The sequence below is a fragment of the Gossypium raimondii genome, chromosome 13 (genome assembly GCF_025698545.1).
Source record: "Gossypium raimondii isolate GPD5lz chromosome 13, ASM2569854v1, whole genome shotgun sequence".
NCBI lineage: Eukaryota > Viridiplantae > Streptophyta > Magnoliopsida > Malvales > Malvaceae > Gossypium > Gossypium raimondii.
Window position 1 is genome coordinate 57,823,598 of NC_068577.1, and position 24,263 is coordinate 57,847,860.

Genomic DNA, 24,263 nt, shown 5'->3' on the forward strand with positions numbered 1-24,263 from the left:
CGAGTTCTTTCTTCTCAACCAAACAACCTTTACTTCAATCTTTATGATCCTAGATAAGTCATCTAGTATTCAAGAAATTCTGCACTAGTGCACCTGCAGGATCTAGTGCAAACAAATGGGAAAAATAGTCCCAAATTTAAGCAGATCAGCTCAAACTCATAACATTTTACACTGAATCCAACAAGGTCAGTCAAGCTAACTTATTTTTCTATGAAGCTCCACTTAGTTTAATAAAGTATATGGACAATATATAAGAGGTACTAATTGGTTCATGAAAATGGTAAGCATTCTCTTTCACAGCTCCGAGCCCTTTCTTTGTTTTTCTTGTTTTAAGAAGAAAAATAAACAAAGAATGCAAAAGAGCAGAAAATCTAACCTAATCATGTCACTAATATAGAACTTGAATACATATTCTTTGTGTTTATTCAATCTCTAAATATATTATGGTTGAATCTCTGCCTTAACTCTCTACCTGTTTCCTAGCACTGGTTGTCTTTCCACACTCTTCATGAGTTTATTCATAGAATTCCATAGACAACAATTCTCAGTCAACTAGAGTGTCAAATGATGATGTATATAAATAATTCTTTGAAACCATAAAACAATGGAAACTAAACTTATACCATTTCCATTTGATTTCTTGAAAGAAATAAACTATTACTAATAGGAAAAGTTATTGTCAAATTGGGGGTAAAATGTCTTTGTCCTTGGATGTTAGTCCCAGGATTTAAACCTTACAGATAAATTTTCAGTGTCCATTTCAAACCGAAGTGCAGCATAAATTAAGTTTTTGAGACTCAGATAGGGAACTGAATAATGTTCCCACCTGCTCAGACCAGATAAATTGAAATTAGCACACAGGATTGTTCAAACCAGACTGGAGTTGGTCTATGCCAGCTAATATCTAATTTATGACTTACCATTTTATGTTTATACCATCATAAGTATGGTACGCAATACACAAATGGTTTTGGTGTTATATGACTATATGGCAGGTAATATGAATCATTATAGACATACCATACTTGGCATAAAAGAAATAGACATACACCACAAGTTGCCTTAAAAGACAGACCATGCGTACTACACATGCTTTTCTTACCTTTTGGGTCACAAAATGCAGTGTTTTTGGCATATTCCTGTCAGAATTTAAATATTAGGATACAGTGAATGCACTATCTGTCAGAAAAGGCAGTTAATTTGGAGCAAATATATTTTCCATATATGAATTTTTATTTAAAGATGCAGCTATTAAATATCCAAATATTGTGATGCCAATTGAATGGAAATTCGATACAAGGAGAGCAACACAATCTCTTATTTATAAGGTTGCTTGAGATCAACTATTTCTTCGCTACATCCACCTTGGGGAAATAGTATCTGTATGGCAGGAAGAAATTGGCCATTGTGATGCCATCTGATAAGAACATAGATACAAGGAGAGCAGCACAATCTCTTATTTATAGGGCTTTTTGAGACCAACTATTTCATGATTGCATCGATTTTCAGCTAGAAATGAACTGTTAATACAACATAAATAAATCTTCCAAAAATGGATTCTTGTGTGATATTTGAATATTTAATACTTGCATATTTACTTAAGAATCCATGTATGGAAAATTTATTTATGCTAAATTAACAGTTCATTTCTAACTGAAAATTGATACAATCATGAAATAGTTGGTTTCAGACGGCCTTATTTATAAGTAAGACATTGTTCTGCTCTTCTTGTATCAAAGTTCTAGTCAATTGGCATCAAAATAACCAGTTTCTTCCTGTTATACAGATATTATTTCCTCAAGATAGTAGAAATGATTCAGGGTACAATTTATGGAGTCCAAGATACGGCATCACTTCTTGAAATGACATCAATATCAGATCAATGATTTACCAGATAAACCTACCACCCCAAGCATTTCTAATGGAGAACAATGAGTTTAGTCAGCGAAGGCATGTTAGCTTCATCACGAAAACAAGACCATTGCTACTGTTCCCAATAAACCCAGAATTACATGGTGAAGGCTACCATGTAAAGGTCAAAGAGGAAGACGTGGAAGAGGCTAGCTATAGCATATTTTTCTTGATCTTCTGCAGTCGAGATTGAAACGTCAATGAAGGTGACAATACGTTCACAGCTTCACCAAGTTGCTTCATGAAAGAATGATGGATCAGATACCATAAAACAGCTCCTCCAGGAGTTTAGCTTTTGTCTTTAACATTCTCTCAGTCATTCCCTAGTAGCCTTATATGTCATTGATGAACTAAGATGTCATATCGTCGACGAAGGGACTTTACAAATATTTGAATCATTGAAGAAAATATGTAACCAAATAAATTCAACAAATATCCAAGCATTGAATATTCTGCTTCGCAAAATCGTGGAACCACAAATGTGAGAACATTTATAAAATAGAATCAAATCCTTTTTCTACTTGAATGACAGTCTAATAATATGGTACGCAAAAAAAAAAAAAAAGAAGGCAAGAAAAGGGGCATGAAATTTGTTAAAAAATCCAGTCCAAGATGATAATTTGGGTTGTCTGATAAAGTTACAAACAACTTTGTAGAAGCCATTGCACTCAATACAAACAATTCCAGACCATTTATGTTGTTTTTAGCAAAACCATATTATAGTGGACAAATCAGTTCTTTATGCAAAAACATTATGTACAAAAAGGAATTGACAACAAGTCTTCTTTGGGTTTCCTTGAACTCAAATTGCTTTCCCACTTTACATTCAATGTCTTATTATCAAGTCAAGTAAAGGGATAATAAATGAATCTAATTCTCTCTTATCAAGGTCAATGGAGCTATTATCTCTTCCAAAAAGAATCACAAAGGTATGCATAGTAGCACATCAAAAATTTTAAACCAGAAAAAGGTAAACCAAAATAAAGATACAACAGCATTAATCAACTCAAAAGAATTCAATATATTATGCCATAAACCAAGACCAACTCAGTAGATGATGATAACTTGTATGTTAAGATACTTTTCCTCCAGCTTTTTAGTTAAGTTATTTGGTACACAATTTCAAATAGGATAAGAAGATTACTTGATTTAGGAAGATCATATGATCAACACTAGCTGTCCATGGTTAGCCAACTGATGTCAATGTAGATACTTCGTAATGACACAACTGTCTAGCAAGGCTTCACTGGAAACTTCCCTGTGAATAAAGAATGGCCAACATCAAACAGGGTTTTTTTTTTTTGTAGAATTAAACCTAACATTCTTTTAAAAGAGTTTTAACAATCTTTTCAGATTATGGAATTATCTTCAAGTGTTTTTTTGTCAAGTTTTATTTCTATGAGGGAAAATTAGAGTCGTTTGAAGGGGGTTCTGCATTCATCTGGTTTCCAAGGCTCCTTAGGACTTCTACACGCCACTTTCAATCTATCTTGTTTCATTTCTTTGTTATTCTGTTTTGATCTAATTTAATTATTTTTAATAGTTAATTTGGATTCCTTATTCTTTTTCTATCTTTTATCACTTGTTTTAATTGCTGCCTTTTTTAATTCTTAAATCTGACTTGGATTTTTTTAGTATTTCAAGTTGTGTCAAACTCCAAGTTTTCCTTTATTCGTCTAGAGCCTTAGGCCAAATCCGTGACTTGGAAAAACTTACGATCCTGTTCCGTGCACGTCCATATCAACATATGTAGGCTCAATTATGATAAATTGAACCTCTTTAGACATAGTTGTTGACACCATTTTTTTGTAAAAACGGGGTCAACTTAGGTTTTGAATATGGGTTTCCAAAAATGAAAACGGTGTGACCAGGCCACCTCAGAAAATGGTTATTTTTAATAATTGGTTCGATTTATTAAAACAACGCTTTTTTGGTCTACGAAATTTAGAAAGACGGGTTCGGGAGTCGATTACGCACGATGAAGGATTAGCACCCTCGTTGATAGGTGCTCATGTTGTTCACCTCATTCTCCTTTTTCTTCGGAGCCAACCTTCGGTTACTTTCTTCAGCCTCGATCTCCCCACTCCTTATGGCATTTTCAATCATTTCTCCATTCATAATTATGTCAGGAAAGCTTTTCGTGACACTTCCCAACATATGTGTGATAAATGGTGCCTTCAGTGTGTTAATAAAGAGTATTGTCATCTCTCTTTCCAGGAGCGGAGACTGAACTTGAACGGCAACCTCCATCCACCTTTGTGCGTATTGCTTAAAACTTTCATTAGCTTCTTCTCCATATTTTGCAGGGTGATTCTATCAGGGATCATATCTGCTACATGACTGTATTGCTTCATAAATGCTTGTGCTAAGTCCCTCCATCAACTAATCTTGGTACGGCTTAATTGATTGTACCACTTAGATGCTGCCCTTGTAAGGCTATCTTGGAAGTAATGTATAAGCAGTTGGTTGTTGTTAACGTATCCAATCATACGCCTACAAAACATGGTAATATGAGCTTCAGGGCAACTGGTCTCATTGTATTTCTCAAATTCCAGCATTTTGAACTTATTAGAGAGTACCAAATCCGGGACCAAACTCAAATTTTTAGCATAAATCCCTGGTAATTCTCATTACTTTCCATAGCCTTGAATTTTTCTTCGAGCCATTTACATCTTTCCTCCAGCTGTTTTGGCAATTCTTCCTTTGTTTTCTCATTTTCAGCCACTTCATTGAAATCGAGTATGATAGGATTGGTAGGGGTTTCTCTGGGATGATGACCTAATCCGGCTTGGAAATTCATTGGCATTGAGGTACCAGCCTGAAACTGCTGAGGCCTGATTATGACAGGGAATCTGCGTGGGTGCACATCGGCTTGGGGTCTGTACATGTGGAGAAGTAAAGCCTGAAGGGTCTCCTTCTTCAGCATTAACCATGGGGTCATTTCCTTTTCGTTTTCCCCGGCCAACAGCTGTGTTAATTGAGTCATCATATTCTCCTGGGACTCCAGTATTTTTTCCATCATATTTTGCTGAATTTTTTCTAACCGCTCCTGCATTTGGTCTTGCATCTCCTTTTGAAATTGTTTGAGCCTTTCCAATTTTTTATCCATGTTTTTCGATTTTGCCCGAGTACCGTAAGGGTGTCGGTTTTTCAGATTAACTGAAATAATTTTATTTAATTAGGGTCTTTTAATGGTCGCTAATGCATATGATGCGATGAAAGGAATGCAAAAAGGCGTCAATTCTAATTCAATTTCATTTTGAAAACTTTACTAGAAAATAAACTTCTTTACATAAGATAGATTACAGATACGGCTTAGCTCTAATGCTCAGAACTCTAATCTTCTTAAGTAACGAGGCTAACTCTTGTCCCCGATTTGATTCCAACTCATACTTCACGCTCAGCGTATCGGCTTGCACTGCCAAAGTCTGCAGGTGATCAGCTACCTCTCGAATTTGAACTACGACATCTCCCATAATTTGATCTTTATTTCTAACTTGGTTCTGAAAATAATGAAACTGCTCATTCTGACAATCTTCGTTAGCTTCCAGGTACTCGATCCGGATCTCACAATTTTGCAATTTCGTTTCTAATTATTCTATTATTTCTTTCATTCCTTCAATTTTCCTCAAGCTTGCTCTCAATTCCATTACAAAATTCTGATTTCGATACCGATGGAGAGATCCTTCTAACTCAGCCACTCTATCCTTTAGTTCGCCTTTTTCCTCTGATAAACTCTTCCCTAGGGCCTCATTTCGTGCTTGGACCTCTTAGAATTTCCTTTCCCATCTATCGGCCTTGTTCTTTTCTTCTTGAATCTCTTCACGCCACAGCTACGAAGTTTTTCCCAACCCGGCAGTTCTCATTGATAAGCACAGCTTCTTATAATCTGTCTTCAAGCTATCTAGATCCTCTTTGACTTTAGTTTTCTCTTTTCTTAATCTTTCTGCCTTGAGTTTCTAAACATCCGCATCTAATCTCAAGTTTATCTTTTCTTTTTCTATTTGCTTTATCTTCTTTTCTAATTTTGTATTTCTCCTTTCAAAATCTTGGTTTATGATTTCTAGTTCAGAAGGGACGACTCGTAAATATTCCTTTATCGACTGACTCTTTTTGTGACTTTGCTCGGGGATATTATCATTGATTATTTTAACCCACCATTCATTATACTCAGGAGTTGTCATTGGACCCACGGCTAATCTCTTCATCCGACGAGTCTGGTTCTATGCATTAGATATTTTTCAAATTCTCTTTCTGTAACCATCACCTTTGTATGAGAATTTACACTCGACTGGTCCATGAGTTGCGGGATAAACTGCCTTGACCTATATTGCCTAAGCACTAACAACGGGGCATAACCAACAGCTCCCTAAATTCCCAGCAAGGGAACCCAATCAAAATTGCCGCATCAATACAAAATCTCATCCGAAAACAACCACGGGGCTCTCCATTTGACATCCTCTTCACGCAGATTCTGAAGAATTGCCATCCACTTTTTCTTCGATATGTCATCTCTCATCGGTGTAGCTACTATCTAGTTCAGTGGCGAATAATTTTCGGAGAAGACTCGATACGAAACCTTATCAACCTTCCAAAAGTGATTGTGGAACCATGCGATTAAAAGTTGGGCACATCCGATGAATCTATCCTCACCCGCTCTCCGAAAAGCATTTAATGACCTGAATGTTTCTGCTAAAATCGCTGGGACTGGTGTAACCCTTTGTCAAGCCGATCAAACAGTGACTGCCTCATCAACGTGTCCCAAAGCCTTGGGGAAGACAACTAAGCCGTATATACTCAAAGCAAAGACATCTACCCTCTTCTTCGTATTTAGGTGTGCTAGAATTATATCTTTCAAATTCTTCTAAGGAATGCACTTCCTATCCCCCTTCTGTTTGATTCGAGCTGCAACCCACTGCTCACTTATCCCAGTTATGTTAATCAACTTCTTCAAAAAGGTCGGTACATTTACAGTTCTCGAGTAAACTCTATCGACTTAAATTTTTGAACACCGAAGTAAAGCCATGTATTCCTCTGCCGTAGGCACTAAGTCAACCTTCCCGAACGTGAAACAACTGTAAGTAGGGTTCCAAAATTTTGTGAGAGCCTGAAATAGATGCTTGTCTACCTCCATATCAAGCAGATAAGGCAAATCCCCGGAATGAACCGAATGGCTTTACTTCGGTGTTCAAAAATTTAAGTCGACAGAGTTTACTCGAGAGCTGTAAATGTACCGATCTTTTTGAAGAAGTTGATGAATATAACCAGGATGAGTGAGTAGTGAGTTGCAGCTTGAATCAAACAGAAGGAGGATAGCAAGTGCATTCCTTAGAAGAATTTGAAAGATGTAATTCTAGCACACCCAAATACGAAAAAGAGGATAGATGTCTTTGCTTTGAGTATATACGGCTTAGTTGTCTTCCCCAAGGCTTTGGGACACGATGAGACAGTCACTGATTTGTTTGATCGGCTCGACAGGGGTTACACCAGTCCCAGCGATTTTGGTAGAAACATTCAGGTCGCTAAATGCTTGTCGCAGAGCGGATGAGGGTAGATTCATCGGATGTGCGCAGCTTTTACTCACATAGTTCCACAGTCACTTCTGGAAGGTTGATAAGGTTTCGTATCGGGTCTTCTCCGAAAATTATTCGCCACTGAAAGAAATAGTAGCTACACCGAGGAGGGATGACATCTCGGAGGAGAAGTGAATGACAATTCTTCAGAATCTACATGAAGAGGATGTCGAATGGAGAGCCCCGTGGTTGCTTCCGAATGAAATTTTGTATCGATGCGCGATTTTGACTGGGTTCCCCTACTGAAAATTTGGGAAGTTGTTGGTTATGCCTCGCTGCTAGTGCTTAGGCAGTATAGGTCAAAGCAGCTTATACCCGCAACCCATGGACTAGCCGAGTGTAAATTCTCATACAAAGGTGATGGTTACAAAAAGAGAATTTAGGAAATGTTCAATGCATAAAACCAGACTCTTCGAATGAAGAGATTAGCCATGAGTCCAATGACAACTCCTAAGTATAATGAATGGTGGGTTAATATAATCAATGATAATATCCCCAAGCAAAGTCACGAAAACAGTCAGTCAATAAAGGAATATTTATGAGTCGTCCTTTCTGAATTAGAAATCATAAAGCAAGATTTTGAAAGGAGAAATACAGAATTAGAAAAGAAGATAGAGCAAATGGAAGAAAAGATGAACTTGAGATTAGATGCGGATGTTCAAAAACTCGAGGCAGAAAGACTAAGAAAAGGGAAAACTAAAGCTGAAGAGGATCTAGATAGCTTGAAGACAGATTATAAGAAGCTACGCTAATCAATGAGAACTGTCGGGTTGGGAAAAAATTTAGAGCTGTGGCATGAAGAGATTCAAAAAGAAAAGAACAAGGCTGATAGATGGGAAAGGAAATTCCAAGAGGTCCAGGCACGAAATGAGGCTCTAGAGAAGAGTTTGGCAGAGAACCGAAAGAAAAAAGACGAACTAAAGGATAGAGTGTCTGAGTTAGAAGGATCTCTCCATCGGTATCGAAATTGGAATTCTATAATGAAATTTAGAGCAAGCTTGAGGAAAATTAAAGAAATGAAAGAAAGAATAGAAGAGTTAGAAACGACATTGCAAAATTGTTAGATCCGGATTGAGTACCTAGAAGCTAACGAAGATCGTTAGAATGAGCAGCTTCACTATTTTCAGAACCAAGTTAGAAATAGAGATCATATTATGGGAGAAGCCGTGGTTTAAATTTGAGAGGTAGCTAATCACCTGCAGACTTTGGCAGTGCAAGCTGATACGCTGAGCGTGAAGTATGAGTTGGAATCAAATCGAGGATTAGAGTTCTGAGCATTAGGGCTAAGTCGTATCTGTAATCCATCTTATGTAAAAAAGTTTGTTTTCTAGTAAAGTTTTCAAAATGAAATTAAATTAGAATTAACGCATTTTTGCATTCATTTCATCGCAACATATGCATTAGCAACCATTAAAAGACCCTAATTAAATAAAATTATTTCAGTTAATCTGGAAAACCAACACCCTTACGGTACTCGGGCAAAATCGAAAAACATGGATCAAAAATTGGAAAGGCTCAAACAGCTCCAAAATGAGAGGCAAGACCAAATGCAGGAGCGGTTAGAAAAAATTCAACAAGATATGATGAAAAAAATACTGGAGTCCCAGAAGAACATGATGACTTAATTAACACAGCTGTTGGCCGAGGGAAACGACAAAGGAAATGACCCCATAGTTAATGCTGAAGAAGGAGATAATGATGGACCCCTCTACCCTCTAGGCTTTACTCCTCCACATGTACAACCCCAAGCCGATGTGCACCCACGCAAATCTCCTGTCACAATCAGGCCTCAGCAGTTTAGGCTGGTACCTCAATGCCAATGAATTTTCAAGCTGAATTAGGTCCTCATCCCAGAGAAACCCTACCACTCCCATCATACCCGATTTCAACGAAATGGCTGAAAATGAGAAGACAAAATAAGAATTGCCAAAACAACTGGAGGAAAGATGTAAATAGCTCGAAGAAAAATTCAAGGCTATGGAAAGTAGTGAGAATTACCAGGGATTGATGCTAGAAATTTGGGTTTGATCCCGAATTTGGTACTCCCTTATAAGTTTAAAATGTCAGAATTTTAGAAATACAATGAGACTAGTTGCCCTGAAACTCATATTACCATGTTTTGTAGGCGTATGATTGGATACGTTAACAACAACCAACTGCTTATACATTACTTTCAAGATAACCTTACAAGGGCAGCATCTAAATGGTACAATCAATTAAGCCGTACCAAGATTAGTTAATGGAGGGACTTAGCACAAGCATTTATGAAGCAATACAGTCATGTAGCAGATATGATACCTGATAGAATCACCCTGCAAAATATGGAGAAGAAGCCTAATGAAAGTTTTAAGCAATACGCGCAAAGGTGGAGGGAGGTTGCCGTTCAAGTCCAGCCCCCGCTCCTGGAAAAAGAGATGACAATACTCTTTATTAACACACTGAAGGCACCATTTATCACACATATGTTGGGAAGTGTCACGAAAAGCTTTCCTGACATAATTATGAATGGAGAAATGATTGAAAATGCCATAAGGAGTGGGGAGATCGAGGCTGAAGAAAGTAACCGAAGGTCGGCTCCGAAGAAAAAGGAGAATGAGGTGAACAACATGAGCACCTATCAACAAAAAACTTTCCTAACATAGTTATGAATGGAGAAATGATTGAAAACGCCATAAGGAGTGAGGAGACTAAGGCTGGAGAAAGTAACCGAAGGTCGGCTCCGAAGAAAAAAGAGAATGAGGTGAACAACATGAGCACCTATAACAAGGGTTACTCAAAATCGATCACGGTGAACCAACCAAGATAGGTGGCTACTAATTAACAAGGTTCATCAAGACAGAAATCCAGCATAAGACAAAACACTGAAAAGTCTCAGTTCACGCCCATTCCAATACTGTACCGGGAGTTGTATCAAAGTTTGTTTAATGCACATATTGTTTCCCCTTTGTACTTAAAACCCCTGCAACCTCCGTACCCCAAATGGTACGACGCGAATGCACAATACAACTATCAGGCGGGGATTACGGGGCATTCAATAGAAAATTACGCAGCCTTCAAAAAGTTGGTTGAAAGGCTGATCAGCATGGGCATTGTGAAGTTCGATGATTCGCCCAGTGTGGAAAATCCATTACCTAACCATGCTGATAAGGGGATAAACGTGATAAGTGGAAACATGGAGAGGAAAATCAAGGCAGATTGAGGAAGAGAAAAACGATGATCATCCATGGTATCAAGACATACTGCAATATGTCAAGAATTGTGAGTACCCCGACCATGCGACGGAAAATGATAAGAGGACATTAAGGAGACTGGCCATTGATTATGTCTTAGATGGAGATATTTTTTATAAGAGAGGAAATGATGAAGTATTGTTGAGATGCGTGGATGTTGTGGAGGCCAAGCAAATCTTGAAAGAAGTCCATGAAAGTATTTGTGGAACGCATGCCAACTACTTCATAATGGGCAGACAGATTATGAGATTCGGATATTATTAGTTCACCATGGAAGGTGATTGCATTAATTATGCCAAAAAGTGTCATAAATGACAAATTTATGGCAACAAAATGCACGCACCTCCTTCACCTCTTCACATTATAACTTCTCCATGGCCTTTCTCCATGTGGGGGATGGATGTCATCGGGCCAATATCGCCAAAGGCTTCTAATTGGCACCGTTTTATTTTTTTGGTTATTGACTATTTCACTAAATGGGTGGAAGCTGCTTCATATGCTAACATCATGAAGTCAGCAATTAGCAAGTTTTTGAAAAAGAAAATCATATGTCCATATCAACATATGTATGCTCAATTATGATAAATTGGACATCTTTAGACCTAGTATTAGATTGTGCAACAAATTTCTACAGTATTGGTTTCAAATAAAGTAAGGTTAAAATGCCTTGGATTCCAATAACTCCATAGTCCAACATTTGATTCAACAATATATTCTATTAAAAGCTATTGCAGGAAGGAAAGCATGGCATAGCAATTTCTATTTGAAGTAACTAATTTAAATAGAAAAGCAAAAAACATGAGCAAATAGTCAGTCAAACCTGACAACGCACAGATAACTTTGTCATGACACTTAATGCATCATGGTAGTGCCTACGTAGTATGCACAAATAATATGCAAGGCCCAAGTAACACTTTTATCTATAAGTATAATAATAAAAGTGTAATTAGTGAGAGTAATAACTTATGGTGCAAAAAAGAGCGACTACCTAAATTATTCTACCACTTACCTAGACCATATAAATCATTTCAATATGTAAACTAAACAATTACACGTGGATTGAAGATTTCGTAGTGTCGACGTGTTAACACAATCCACAGATGCAGCTTTCCATAAATGTTATGACCGACTATAAATAAGAATTTTGGCAGGTGTTATTTGTCGGCCGGAGTTCTTACTTCTCAAGAAATTTTGCACTTGTGCACCTATGGGTTCTAGCGCAGGCAAATGAGAAAATACCACAAAGATTGGGCTGCATAATCCCGAATTTAAGCAGATCAGCTCTGCTCATAAAGTTACTGAATCCAACAAGGTCAGTAAAGCTAACTTATTTTTCTATCAAGCTCCACCTAGTTTACTAAACTAAAGCATATCAACAATATATAAGAGGTACTAAATTGGATCTTCCTTTCATGAAAATGGCCATTCAAAAGCATTCTCGTTCGTAGCTCCGAGTCTCTTTTTGTTTTTCTTGTTTTAAAATTAAAATAACACAAAAACATAGAAAGCGAGACAACATAAGAAAAAATGTATTCATGCCTATGCTTAACTTGATTGGTTAGTGGTAACAACACATAAAAATCTGGTCATGTCATTTATAGAGAATTAGAATACATATTCTTCGTGTTTTTTCTATCTCTAAGTACATTCTGGTTGAACCTCTGCCTCTAACCCTCTACTAGTTCCTAGTATCAGTTCTTTTTGCACACACTGCTAGAATTGATTCATAGAATTCCCCAGAAAACAATTCTCAGTCAACCAGATTGTCAAATGATGATAGTGTTATTACCAATTAGATTATGCATTTAACTAATTCTTTGATACCTCGAAATAATGGAAACTAGACTTATGCCATTTCTAATAGATTTCTTGAAAGTAATAAACTATTATTGTCCTTCACTTGCTTGAATTTGGTGTAAAATATGAATGGAGAAAGTTCTTGTTGAATTGGGATAAAGTGTTGTCTTTGATGTTAGCATTAGGATTTCAAACTTTACACATAAGTTTTCAGGGTGTCCATTTAACTCCAAAACCAAAGAGAAGTAATTGGTAGAAAGTCCTCTTTGATCCCTCTCAATTTCGATATTGAGTAATTTGGTCCCTCTAAAAAATCAGAGCAATTTAATCTCTGTCAATTTAAAAAATGAGCAATTAAGGACAATTAATCACAATGTTAATATTTTTCGTCAATTGTATATATTTTTATTGACATAATAGCAAATTTAACCCTCAAAATTTATGCATTCTGTTAATTTGATCTTAATTAATAAATTTAACGCACAACATTTATAGATTCTAACATTTATGCATAATAACAAACATTGGGGGCTAAATTTGTTATTATACATATAAAAGTTATGTATGATTGGCAAAAAACATTAACATCATTATTAATTGTCCTTAGTTGCTCACTTTCGAAATTGATAGGGATTAAATTGCTCTAATTTTATTGAGAGGGACCATAAAGGTGTTTTTACCATAATAATTTGTTTCCCCTCCCTATGGGTCCTATTCTCTAGACTGGTAGTAAAACAAACAGAAATATATTTATATTATGTAGGAAAAGTAATTATGCAAGGATTAAAAAATGCTGACGTGCTCGGATAGGGAACCGAACAATGCCCCCATCTACTTAGACCAGATAAATTGAAATTAGCACACAGGATAGTTCCAAGCAGACTAGAGTTCGTCTACACCAGCTAATATCTAATTTATGACTTGCAATTTTATGTTTAAAGGTGTTATATGCCTATTTGGTGTGCATACGAATCATTATAGACATACCATATTAGGCATAAAAGAAAATAGACATACAGAACAAGTTGCCTTAAAAGACAGACCAAGCATTTTATCCATGCTTTTCTATCTTTTGGGTACAAATGCAGTGTTTTAGGTATTAATACATCTTCTATGAATGGAAACTTTGCTGTATTCCTAAATGTCTTTTATATGATTTGTTTTTATGCTATGCTTATATGATTTTTATGTAAAGATACTAGTATTAAATATTCAAATATAGAAAGTATATTTATGTATATCCTGATATTTGAATAGTTAATTCATGCATCTTCACATAAAAATCCATATATGAAAGTCAATTGACTAGAAATGTGATACAAGGAGAGTAGCACAATCTTGTATTTGTAAAGCTGTTTGAGACCAATTATTTACTACAAATAGACCTACCACGCATGGAAATATTCAAACATCAAGATATACATGAATATACCTTCTATATTTGAGTATTTAATACATTCTATATTTGAATAAGCTTTCTATATTTAATAGACTTTCCATATTTGTATAAATTTAATACAAATTTGGAATGTATTTTCAAATATAGAAAATATAATCCATATATAGAAAATATAATCAAATATGGAAGATATATATTATACATTTAATACAAATTTGAAAGGTATTTTCAAATATAAAATATATAATCAAATATGGAAGGTATACCTTCCATATTAGAAATCTTCCATATTTGATAATACCTCCTATATTTGAAAATACCTTCCAAATTTGTATTAAATATTAAGAATAGTTGGTCTCAAACAGTGCTATAAATAAGAGATTATGCAACTCTCCTTGTACCAGAGTTTCAATAAATTGGCATCACAATGGCTAGTATCTTCCTGTCAAACAGATACAATTTCCTCAAGTTAGCAGAAATGGTTTGTGTACGATTTATGGAGTCCAAACTACCTTGCTTCTAGAAAGGACATAAATATCGAATCAGTGATTTACCAGATAAACCTTCCACTCCAAGCTCTTCTCATGGAGAGCAATGAGTGTAGTTGGTGAAAGCAACGTGGTCTTCATCATGAAAATTAGACCATTGTTAGCATTTCCAATGGTCTCAGGATTGCCTGAGAGGGACAAGCAAGTGCAGGCCAAAGAGGAAGATGTAGAAGAGGTTGGAGTTTTCATATGCAATTGTAGCATTTTATTCTCCTTCGTCATCCTCCCACTGTGACACTGCCAAAGATGGAAATGTCAATGAAGTTGAAAACACTTCATCATCAGCAATCTGCTTCATGAATGAATGATAGGTCAATTTCAGAATTGCTAGTAGAACAGCTCTTCTAAGAGTTTACCCCTTTGCTTTTACCATTCTCTAAGTCATTCCCTAGTAGCCTCATATGTCATAGATGAACTAAGACAATATCAATTAGCCAAATTTAATTGTACTATTAACAAGCATTTATCTTCGTATATTTATCTATATATCTAAGCCATTCCCTAGTAGCCTCATATGTCATTGATTGACTAAGATAAGATACCATGTATTCTATCAGTGTGCTTGAACTCACGTTTAATAGTACTATTAACAAGCATTTATCTGTATATCCTAGTGGACTTTACATGTACAACGAAGATATCAAATATACAAGCATCCAGTGTTCTGCTTCACCAAATACAAATACACAACTATGAGACCATCTATCAAAATAAGAATCAAATTATTTTTTCACTAGAATGTCAGGCTTAAATTATGGTAAGCATAAAAAAAAGGGGCACGAATTTGTTTCTCTGGGGTTCCTTAAATCGTTCTTCCATTTTACACAACAAAATCTAATTATCCAGTAATGTGAAGGGTTTTAATCAAGTGAAGCTAATTTCCCTCATCAATGGACCTATTGTCTCTTCCAAAGAAACCCACAAAGGTCCTTAAACTAATACCACATCACAAATTTTGACATAATTTCAAACTGGGTAAGAAAATTAATTACTTCACCAATACCAGAAGAACAACATTGGCAGTCCATTGCTTCAGCAATGTAGATAGGTAATGGCTTAAGCAGAAACTTCCCAGTGAAGAAACAGTGGCGTTCATTTTCGTTGAATTGAAACCCCCAACATTCAAACAAATTAAGTGGACTTCTATCATTTTCTCTCTTTTGTAAAAACCCATTCATGCGCTTTGAAATCAGTAGCTATCTTCACCGACATTCTCATTCATTACCAGCTTTGGGCTGATGTCAAAGCCCGGTTCACTTTTTTTTGTTGCTGTTGTTCTTCGCCGCCATCCCGGTGCGGCTAAGGATAATAGCGGTAGGAAATTTGTAAATTTTTATAAAATTTGATTAAAAGATTGGCAAAAATTATTTCTTTAGTCCCTCTCAATTTTGATATTGAACAAATTAGTCCTTCTTAAGAAAAAACTTAAAAGCAATCTAATTATAGTCAATTTTAAAAGTGAGACAATTAATCATAACATTAATGTTTCTTTTCTTAATTTTAAATAATTTTAATTGGTATAATAATAAATTCAACTATTAGATTTTACAATTCGACTATTTATATATATTTGAAACTAAAAGGTTTTTTCTTAATTTTATAAAATTTTCAAATATCTTTTCCAAATCAAGACCAATTTGATAAAAATATGTACACATTGAAGACTTAATTTTTATTATATAAATCAAATTTATGTATAAATGACGAAAAAGATTATTTTTTGTGATTAATTGTCCTTAGTTACTTACTTTTGAATTTAAAGAGAATTAAATTGGTCTTATTTTTTAGAGGAACAATTTGCTAAATTCCTAATTTGAGAGGAATTGAAGTGTTTTTACACAAATTTTTATTTAAAATCCTAATTCATTTTCATTTCTATTAAATCTAAGTGTTCTTGTCGATTTTAAATCCAATTTAATTAAATTTCCGTTTAATGACCAACTCCGCTATTTGAATATCAATATCTAAATTCATTACAAATAGTAATAAAAATATAAAGATTAAAATATATTCTAAATCACTCTACCCTTCGTCTTTTAAAATTTAGTTTTCTACTTTTATTTTAAAGAACTTAGTCACTTTATTTTCTCGAATTTAAAATGCAAGTCAAACTCATTTGTTAAATTCATACTTATTACTACATCATTTGTTTTATTTCATTTTGTGGCTATCAATTGAATCTTTTTTAAAATGACACGCCAAGCTAATTTAACGAGAGAATTTCAATTGCACTAACAATTAAATATCAAATTAAAAATAATATAATATTTTTCAAAATTTTAAAAATGATATAAGCAGATACTAAAATGAATTTGAATTAACCATTTATTTAAAAATATTAGCGATTTGAGCAAAATGTTACACCCATATTTTAGATTTGAGCAAGCATAAAATTTATTAATATTATGTTAAATTATTTATACAACTATAATTCAACATAATATCAATGAAGTACTCGAGATTATTCAGGAAGCCTCCGAAGGGTATGCAATGGCTAGAATGGAGCCGGTGTAAGTATTGAATTTCTCTTCTTATACCAAAAAATGTATAGTAATATTCATTGTATTATTTGTATATTTATAATTTATCCTTAATATGTAATTTATCTTTTTATTTTTAAGAATTTAAAATTATACTTTTTAGTTTTCAAATTTTGTATATTTATTAATACCGTTAAAATTTGCCGGGAACTAGATTTGTCCAAAGGTTCGATAATCTGTTCGGTCTGACTTGAGCCAAGTTTGGTAAAAAAAAAAATTATGCCTTAACTCAGTCCAAACTGACCCAAACTCAATTTAAATAATAAAAAATATTTTAAATTTAATTAATATAAAATAGAAACTAAAAAATTATTTTTAATATTTTTAAGCAAGATAACAATATTAACTACTAAATTCCATTCTTTAATCCGAAATTTTAAAACCCCAAATTGAAAGAGTCATACATGCCCGTAATGATTCTTAACCATTTTGTCAAAGCGAGTTTCTTTTCATCATTCTAGTTGAGGCCATAATTTAAAAGGGAAAAAAATGGAAATTTGGCATTCATGGAAAGTTCAGTTGAAACGCAAAACAAAAACTTTTCAATGTCTCAAAAATTCATGATTTCCAACATCAAATAACATAATTTTTGAAACATTCTCAATTAAAAAAATGATTTCACTCCATGCATAACTCAAAAGATCCTGTTTGAAGGTCCCATGGTACTCTTCAAGTAAAGGCACCTCACCTGCAAATCAACACATTTAATCCCAGTGAAAATGATCCCAAAAATTCCCTCACATAACATACCATCAATGAAATCGACAAAAGTAGAGGTAACTCACATTTTGCCAGTTTTTCTTCAACAATGAAACAAGGAAATTGACGCTCATTTGCACGTTTTGGAAGATCTGCTTCTCCTCCATTGCTACATTCCCAACGGCGACTCCCATGCAAAGAACTTTCTTCAATTGGAACTTCACCATTGCCTTTGTCTCATTCACTTTGGACTCCAAAGATTCCTGGTGAGTAACAAGGGTTGGGAATTTCCCTGCATTCGTGCAAAAATATTAGCTGCGTAATCTAAAATCACAACTAAGGTAGACCAGTCCAGTATGAACTGAACTTAAAAAACCAATCTCATAAACCCAAAGCAAACTCAATCCAGTTTGACCATGAAAAGTTAACCCAAACTCTTCGATCCTGAATGCAAACTGACACAAACCAAAATAGCCTAGACACAAAAAGACCTGAACCTAAAATGACCCAAACAAGTAGCTCAAAATGATCCAAATCTGAAAATGACCAAAACTTGAAATGATCCATAACCATTATGACCAGACCTAAAAAATCAAGCCTCAAACCCGAATTTGAAAAGATTTAACATACAATGGCTCAAATCCAAAATTGAAACCGACCTAAAACCATCCCAACTGACAGGTCTATATACAAGTAGTACATTTGCAAATGCCTAATAATATACAACATAAAATTGTTGAAAATTGGTGCAATACTGATACTCATATATAAAACTTGCCTGCTTTGTTGAGACCAGGACCCAAGAGACGGGGGATCTGCTTGATGACAGATTCAGAGGCCAAAAATGCATGATATTTCTTAGCAAGCTTCTTGACCAACTTCTTGTTCTTGTTTAGCTTCTTCAATGCTTCAACATCCATATAATCCAAACCAATCTTCTCAGCCTGCAATACAAATCAAAAAAATTCAACAAAACACTCAAGCATTACAAGAACATTCTTCCTATGTTTCTGGGATTCTTTTTTTTTTCAAGTATCCATGTCTGGCACTCATACTGACACATGGATAGGGGGATATGACCTCTAAAAATCCTCCACACACATTAAAAAAATTTAAAAACCTAATCATACTGTGTCAGGCATATACCTGTATCCAACACTCACACCCAAGTATGTTTTAACGTGAACCAAGAAACAAAATATTCTTCAAAGCAAAGCAAGCAAGTTTCACCTAAGGAAGGCTGCAAAAATTACCTCTTCAACATGTTGAGCATCTCCAAGCATGCAAATCTTCATCTTGGGACGAGGAATGTGTGGCAGCTTCACGGAACCACTGAAACGCTTGTCTTTTTGGGGATCATAGTTTTTCAGCCCAATCTGGAGTTCAATGGTCTCGGTGAACTTGCGACTTTTCTCCTTGGAATTAGCCACAATGGTTGAAATAGCTTCTCTAAGGGCATCACTCTGAAGCTTACTGCAAATAAAAAACCAAAATCCTTTTAAGAAAACTATAAATGAGTAGATAAGAAACAATCACATGATTCATACACTACCATAATGAAATATCAATCCATAATCATCACAACACAAGCACCAAAAGCCAAATCATAGTTCGACTCAGTGAGTCAAAGGGGCAAGACCATATCAACCCAGATACAGAACAAACAATTACCTGACACAAATGAAAATCCAAATTCACAACTTAAAGATTTACACTCTTTAAGTTCAAATTTTACAAACATATAAGAAATCTAGTTTCACAAACCAGACCAATCAATGAACCCAAAAAAATCAAGTTTAAAAAAAGAATTAATTACATATAACCAAAAAAATAATCATTGCTTGCCTCCTAGGTGAGAGCACCCAACAGATTATCCTACAAAAACAACAAATGACCCAAAGGAACCAATCTCTTCTAGCTCAAGTGAAGCAAATCAATAGCATTAAAAACCTCGTAAATAAATAGAACCCAATATATTAAGCTGGATAATCACATTAAAAAAAACAAAAACAGAGAATTAAAATTACCTCATCTTCGAATCTCTGTTCTTAAAACGAACGAAACAACCAAGAATTTACCTGTAAAACAAAATTTTCAAGTCAATGATTGAATGTTAGATCTCAGAATAAAACAAGAGTTTAAGAAACGGAGAGTTTAGCGGCAAAGGAGAAACCTGAAGAGAGAAACCCTAATGCAGCTGAGGAGGAAAATTTTGATATCAAATGGTATGGAACTAATAAAAGACCCTGGCCAGCTTTTCATTGGGCCAAGAATAGGTCTAGACCAAAATTGGTTTATAGTTTAGGCTAACCTAGCCCATATTATTACTAAACTGGTTAAACCCATATCAGCCCAATACTTCATTCATGCAGAGATCAATGTTGCTGGAACTGAACTAGACCAGAATTGATTGATATAACGATTTAGACGAAGGGATAAAATCAATCTCTAAAAGAACTACTCAAAACCTGTAAAAAATTGAAAATTGAGATAAAAAATCATTGGTTTAACTAATTAAATTAATTTCTTTTTAATTATTGATAGATCAGTGATCAAATTGATTAAACTAAAATACAAGGATTAAAATTTATTTTTATTATTGGAGAAGTTTAACATTATTATAAGTTATTATTACACAATCTATAACTTGCTGACATACACCCTTCACCATACTAAAATTATAATTGATTTGGACATATTATTATTTAGATGTATACATATACATATGCATATGTATTCAACATTAATTTATGATTTTCTATTAATATTCTTAGTTCACCATCCCAAGCTCACTGTCCTCCTTAATGTCATCATCTTATCAACCTTCTTTTTTGCACATGTCAATTCCTTCTTCCTCTTCAAAACCTGTTTAAAGGGTTCATCATCGAAAGAAAATTAATGCCATAATGATCTAGCATATGTAACATATCATTTAGTCTTGAACTTGAAATATTTGACACGAATGTTCTAACAAAAAATATTTAATTGAAATAAAAAACCTAGATACCAAATTGAATTAAACCCATACTCAGTAACTAAATTGAAAAATAACCTTAAAAATTAAATTAAAAATTGAGACCAAAGTCGAATACCAAAATGTATATTAACCCTTAACCCACTTGTAAATCTAAAAATACAACATAGGCAGTTAAATAATTAATGACTGTTCATCCATAAAACCAAAAGAGTAAATAATAGACATTTTTTAGACAGCTCCCTTCTAAAATTGTGTGAAAGGTGAAAATTTACCCAAATCAAAATAACACAAAAAATTGAAAACAAATTGACCATATATATATTTACCTCTTCCTTTCGCCTTTTATCGTTTTCCTCCTGCTCAAAATTAAAATCGACAGAAAAAATGTTGTTATTTATTGACCATGGTTACTTTAATGTAAAATTTCAATTTTCACTTTTACAAGGAAAATATTTGTTTACCACAAGTTGCTTCAGCTTTGCATTCTCCCGTTTGAGTTGATTCAACTCTAATTCAAGCTCCACTGTGTATGCCTGTCTCCTTGCTCGAGATCTTGCGGCAGACTCTCGGTTCTTAATCATGCGGCGTTGCCTCCTTTCCACCACCACCTCCGGTGGACCGTCTACGATCCTCTTCTTGTTCTGAGGAGCCACAGCTGGCTGTAACAAACTGTTAGTCCGGTTTCCATTTTCGGTACCATTAGAAGATTCCCCCATAACAGTTTGTGCAAAAATCGAGTACCCTGCGGCATAGCCGTTGCTAACAATTTGATGTCTGGGGAATCCGAGACCTATCATATGTCCCATTCCGAAGTTTGCATCCATGCTTGCATTGTTATTTCGAATAGGTGCATCCATTATATAGTTTGCATCCAAGCTCGCGCCGTTGATCCTAAGAGGGGATGCCTTGTTTTGTTGCGAAGATCCCGATGGTTCTTGAACGACTCCCGCTTTGATGAGAAAATCCTCCAAAGTAATCTCGCCGAGTGTTTGTTGACGTTGAGGAGGTTCATGATCAGCCACATCGTTAGCTTCTCGTGGTTGCGGTAACTCTTTTTGTATCTCGAACCACACCTCATCAACCGTTTTCTTGCAAAGTGGGGTAGGAACGGAGAACGAGCCCTGTCGTGCTAAACTCGGTTGGCATCCTATCCCTCTGTCACCATCAATAGGTTCAGGTTGCGATATAACTTGCTGGTTTTCCTCGACGTTCCACAAATTCGCAAGGAATTCATCCATGTTCATGGACCCAAAAGTCTTCCCACTCTTGAGTTGAATTTCGTCGAGGGTAAGTGAGAAGATGGAATTCTGTTTGTTCGGGGAAGAATTCGACCGATCCGGCGTTGATTCTTCATGTGGCGATTCCGGTGCTTGCGTCGGTGATCCTGTTTTCTTGATGCCTCCATAGGCAACACTTTCCGATTCGGAAAGCGCCATTATATGACCGGAGACGAGATTATTACAATCCCTGTAATTATCAGTTTTTAAATTCTCTTGCAGACTAATGAAAATTCTCACTGTTAACGTTAATTTAAAAATTACTTTTATTCGTAGTTCTGTGTAATGTAACATTTTGCCTATTTCTTGTGATTAAATAACAAGAAATTAAACAAATTGTTCTTGATTTTTTTTTTCAAAATATGACATTTTAATCTTGTACTTGAAAACAAAGTGAAGAATGTCAAATTTTTTAAGCATGCATTTCGATTTAAGTATACATATAAAAGAAAAGATCAAATAGGAGCAGCTAGCAAATCACAGTTTAAGCTTCGTAACAATGGAAAAGAAGAGTAAAACATCAACATGCAACTGTGTAGATCAAAAAACCGAACAAAGAAGATGAAGAAGAAGAAATTAACCGTAAAAAAAAACTCGAAAAAAAAACGAAATAATAAGTAAAGCAAATGAGATCTGCGAGAAGAAAAATTACCTTAAATAATGCGATGAGAGGCGAGAAGAAGTAAATTTCACTTCATTTTATTCACTTTGATGAGTAATTTCGACTATATATGTATAAAGAAAGGATTGTTTAGTTGGCTTTGAATTTGAAGATGAAGCAGTGAAGTGTAACTGCCATGGCCAAGCTTAAAAAACAATATAAATAGGGGTGCGGGTGTGGTCCCCACTCTGTGGAATAGCTTTTGACACGTTTCTGACACGTGTCTATTGGTTTTCTGAAAGGAAAAAATAGCTTCTTTTTTTTTTGTGGAAAATGGAAGTCGAGTTTTTTCAGGTACACCTTTTGACTTCGATGTCAAAATATTGCCAAAATTCTCGACGCTCTGGATGACACGCGCCACCACTTTTGTGTGTCAAGGGATTAAGTTAAGTCGATTTTGGTTCTGTTCTACGCTCGTTGTTTGTATAGGTTTTTTATGGGGGCTCGGGTTTTTGAGTCGCCAACAGCTTTCGAGCCGCAGTTTTTCTCTCCCTTAACGTTTTTTTCTCAAGATTTTACTGTATTGGAGTATGCTTGTTATTCGGGTGACCTTTTAATGGGAACGATGCCCGAATATTTTTTGAGGAAAGGAGGGAATTAAGTGGTATATTTTACTATATTAAAAATAAATTTTTATTTTTTAATAATTATATTTTATAATTTTTAAATAATTAAATTAATTTTTTATTTTTAGAGTGATCAAAGTACAATTTTATCATATATTAATTTAAAATTATAAAAATATTAAAAGTAAAATTTTTCATTTTAGAGGTCCTTACCAGCCCTTTATTCCATCCTGAATGGAAATATGATTGACTCGTTACAATAACTTATGTATAGAAATAGAAAAAAGTTGAATTTGATGGATTTCGACTCGATTCATTAAGGTTAATATTTTTCTTTGAAAATCAAGTTTGAGGCGAATTAGGTTTAGTGAAATTAGAAAAACAATCTGATCGAGTCAGGGTTAGGTTAGAAGTAAATTCACTCGTTTTGACCGTTAAGGGCGATGCCAAAAAAAAAATTTAGAGATCGAAATCAATTTGCATATTTTTACAATAGTAAAAAATACTATGCTACCATTTTAATTACCATATCTTTATAATTTTTAAAGGACTAAGTCAAATTCTTATCATTTTTTGGAGGCCAAAGTATAATATTATTATTACTAATTTAAAATTTTATAACTTATAAAGGAGCCTAATTTGATATTTTTCGATTTTTAGAAGGGTCAAGGGCCTTAACTTCAACAATCCTGCCCGTCTCGAAATATTTACAAAATACTCATGATATATATATCTTAAATTTCGATCAGGTCAGATCAAATCAAATCAAATCAAAATCAAATCTCATATTAAATTTTGAGTTCAAATTTTAAATTTTTTTTTTCTTAAGAATCAACATTTAGGGGTCTAAAATTATATTTTCATATAAAATATAGAAAAATATAAAATTTTAACCAAAACTATAATAGTTTCTACTTAAATCAAAGATATCCTTAATTCTTGTATAATATGATATATGTTCAAGGTTTACCTCTCCCAATAATATCGTTTGAAATTTAAATTGTTATATAATATAATATATGTTCGAGGTTTACCTCTCCCAATAATGTTGTTCGAAATTTAAATTGTTAATCTTTTTTATATAT

The 24,263-nt window shown here is 34.5% G+C and overlaps 3 protein-coding genes across 6 annotated transcripts; all 3 read right to left on the reverse strand.

Moving 5' to 3' along the window:
- Nucleotides 1-1,199: 1,199 nt before the first annotated feature.
- LOC105783440 (uncharacterized) lies at nucleotides 1,200-15,757 on the reverse strand. 4 transcript variants are annotated; one of them, XR_001130075.2, is made up of 4 exons: nucleotides 15,451-15,757; nucleotides 14,465-14,695; nucleotides 3,056-3,169; nucleotides 1,200-2,148 (listed from the first exon to the last, which is right to left on the reverse strand). XR_001130075.2 is itself a non-coding variant. In XM_052626942.1 (3 exons), the coding sequence occupies exons 1-3, from the start codon at nucleotides 15,630-15,632 to the stop codon at nucleotides 3,155-3,157; spliced, it is 417 nt and encodes a 138-aa protein (XP_052482902.1). In that variant the 5' UTR covers nucleotides 15,633-15,757; the 3' UTR covers nucleotides 1,200-3,154. The 4 variants fall into 4 exon arrangements, 3 of the variants coding, with proteins under 3 accessions (XP_052482902.1, XP_052482901.1, XP_012464354.1); XM_052626942.1 differs by having other exon boundaries at nucleotides 1,200-3,169; nucleotides 15,462-15,757; XM_052626941.1 differs by having other exon boundaries at nucleotides 1,200-3,169; nucleotides 15,456-15,757.
- A 1,714-nt stretch (nucleotides 15,758-17,471) lies between these two features.
- LOC105783291 (60S ribosomal protein L10a) lies at nucleotides 17,472-19,964 on the reverse strand. The gene is made up of 6 exons (XM_012608666.2): nucleotides 19,871-19,964; nucleotides 19,725-19,775; nucleotides 18,951-19,170; nucleotides 18,476-18,641; nucleotides 17,784-17,989; nucleotides 17,472-17,686 (listed from the first exon to the last, which is right to left on the reverse strand). Exons 2-6 carry the CDS (start codon nucleotides 19,727-19,729, stop codon nucleotides 17,633-17,635), a joined length of 651 nt encoding a protein of 216 aa, XP_012464120.1. The 5' UTR covers nucleotides 19,730-19,775; nucleotides 19,871-19,964; the 3' UTR covers nucleotides 17,472-17,632.
- A 294-nt stretch (nucleotides 19,965-20,258) lies between these two features.
- On the reverse strand, nucleotides 20,259-22,753 carry LOC105783290 (ABSCISIC ACID-INSENSITIVE 5-like protein 1). Its single transcript, XM_012608665.2, has 4 exons — nucleotides 22,604-22,753; nucleotides 21,136-22,141; nucleotides 21,001-21,030; nucleotides 20,259-20,562 (listed from the first exon to the last, which is right to left on the reverse strand). The coding sequence occupies exons 2-4, from the start codon at nucleotides 22,108-22,110 to the stop codon at nucleotides 20,473-20,475; spliced, it is 1,095 nt and encodes a 364-aa protein (XP_012464119.1). The 5' UTR covers nucleotides 22,111-22,141; nucleotides 22,604-22,753; the 3' UTR covers nucleotides 20,259-20,472.
- Nucleotides 22,754-24,263: the final 1,510 nt, after the last annotated feature.

Bases quoted from the DNA above. Each gene is read 5' to 3' on its own strand.
- LOC105783440 (XM_012608900.2), bottom strand. From the start codon at position 15,636: ATGAATGGGTTTTTACAAAAGAGAGAAAATGATAGAAGTCCACTTAAT. The intron at 14,696-15,450 runs GTAATTAATTTT...CATCTTTGGCAG, and splicing joins GTTCTTCTGGTATTGGTGAA to TGTCACAGTGGGAGGATGAC.
- LOC105783291 (XM_012608666.2), bottom strand. The intron at 17,990-18,475 runs GCAAGTTTTATA...GCACGAATGCAG, and splicing joins TCCTGGTCTCAACAAAGCAG to GGAAATTCCCAACCCTTGTT. The intron at 17,687-17,783 runs GTGAGTTACCTC...GTTGATTTGCAG, and splicing joins TGAAGAAAAACTGGCAAAAT to GTGAGGTGCCTTTACTTGAA.
- LOC105783290 (XM_012608665.2), bottom strand. From the start codon at position 22,110: ATGGCGCTTTCCGAATCGGAAAGTGTTGCCTATGGAGGCATCAAGAAA. The intron at 21,031-21,135 runs GTAAACAAATAT...AATTTTGAGCAG, and splicing joins CAAAGCTGAAGCAACTTGTG to GAGGAAAACGATAAAAGGCG. The intron at 20,563-21,000 runs GTAAATATATAT...CCCTTTAAACAG, and splicing joins ATAAAAGGCGAAAGGAAGAG to GTTTTGAAGAGGAAGAAGGA.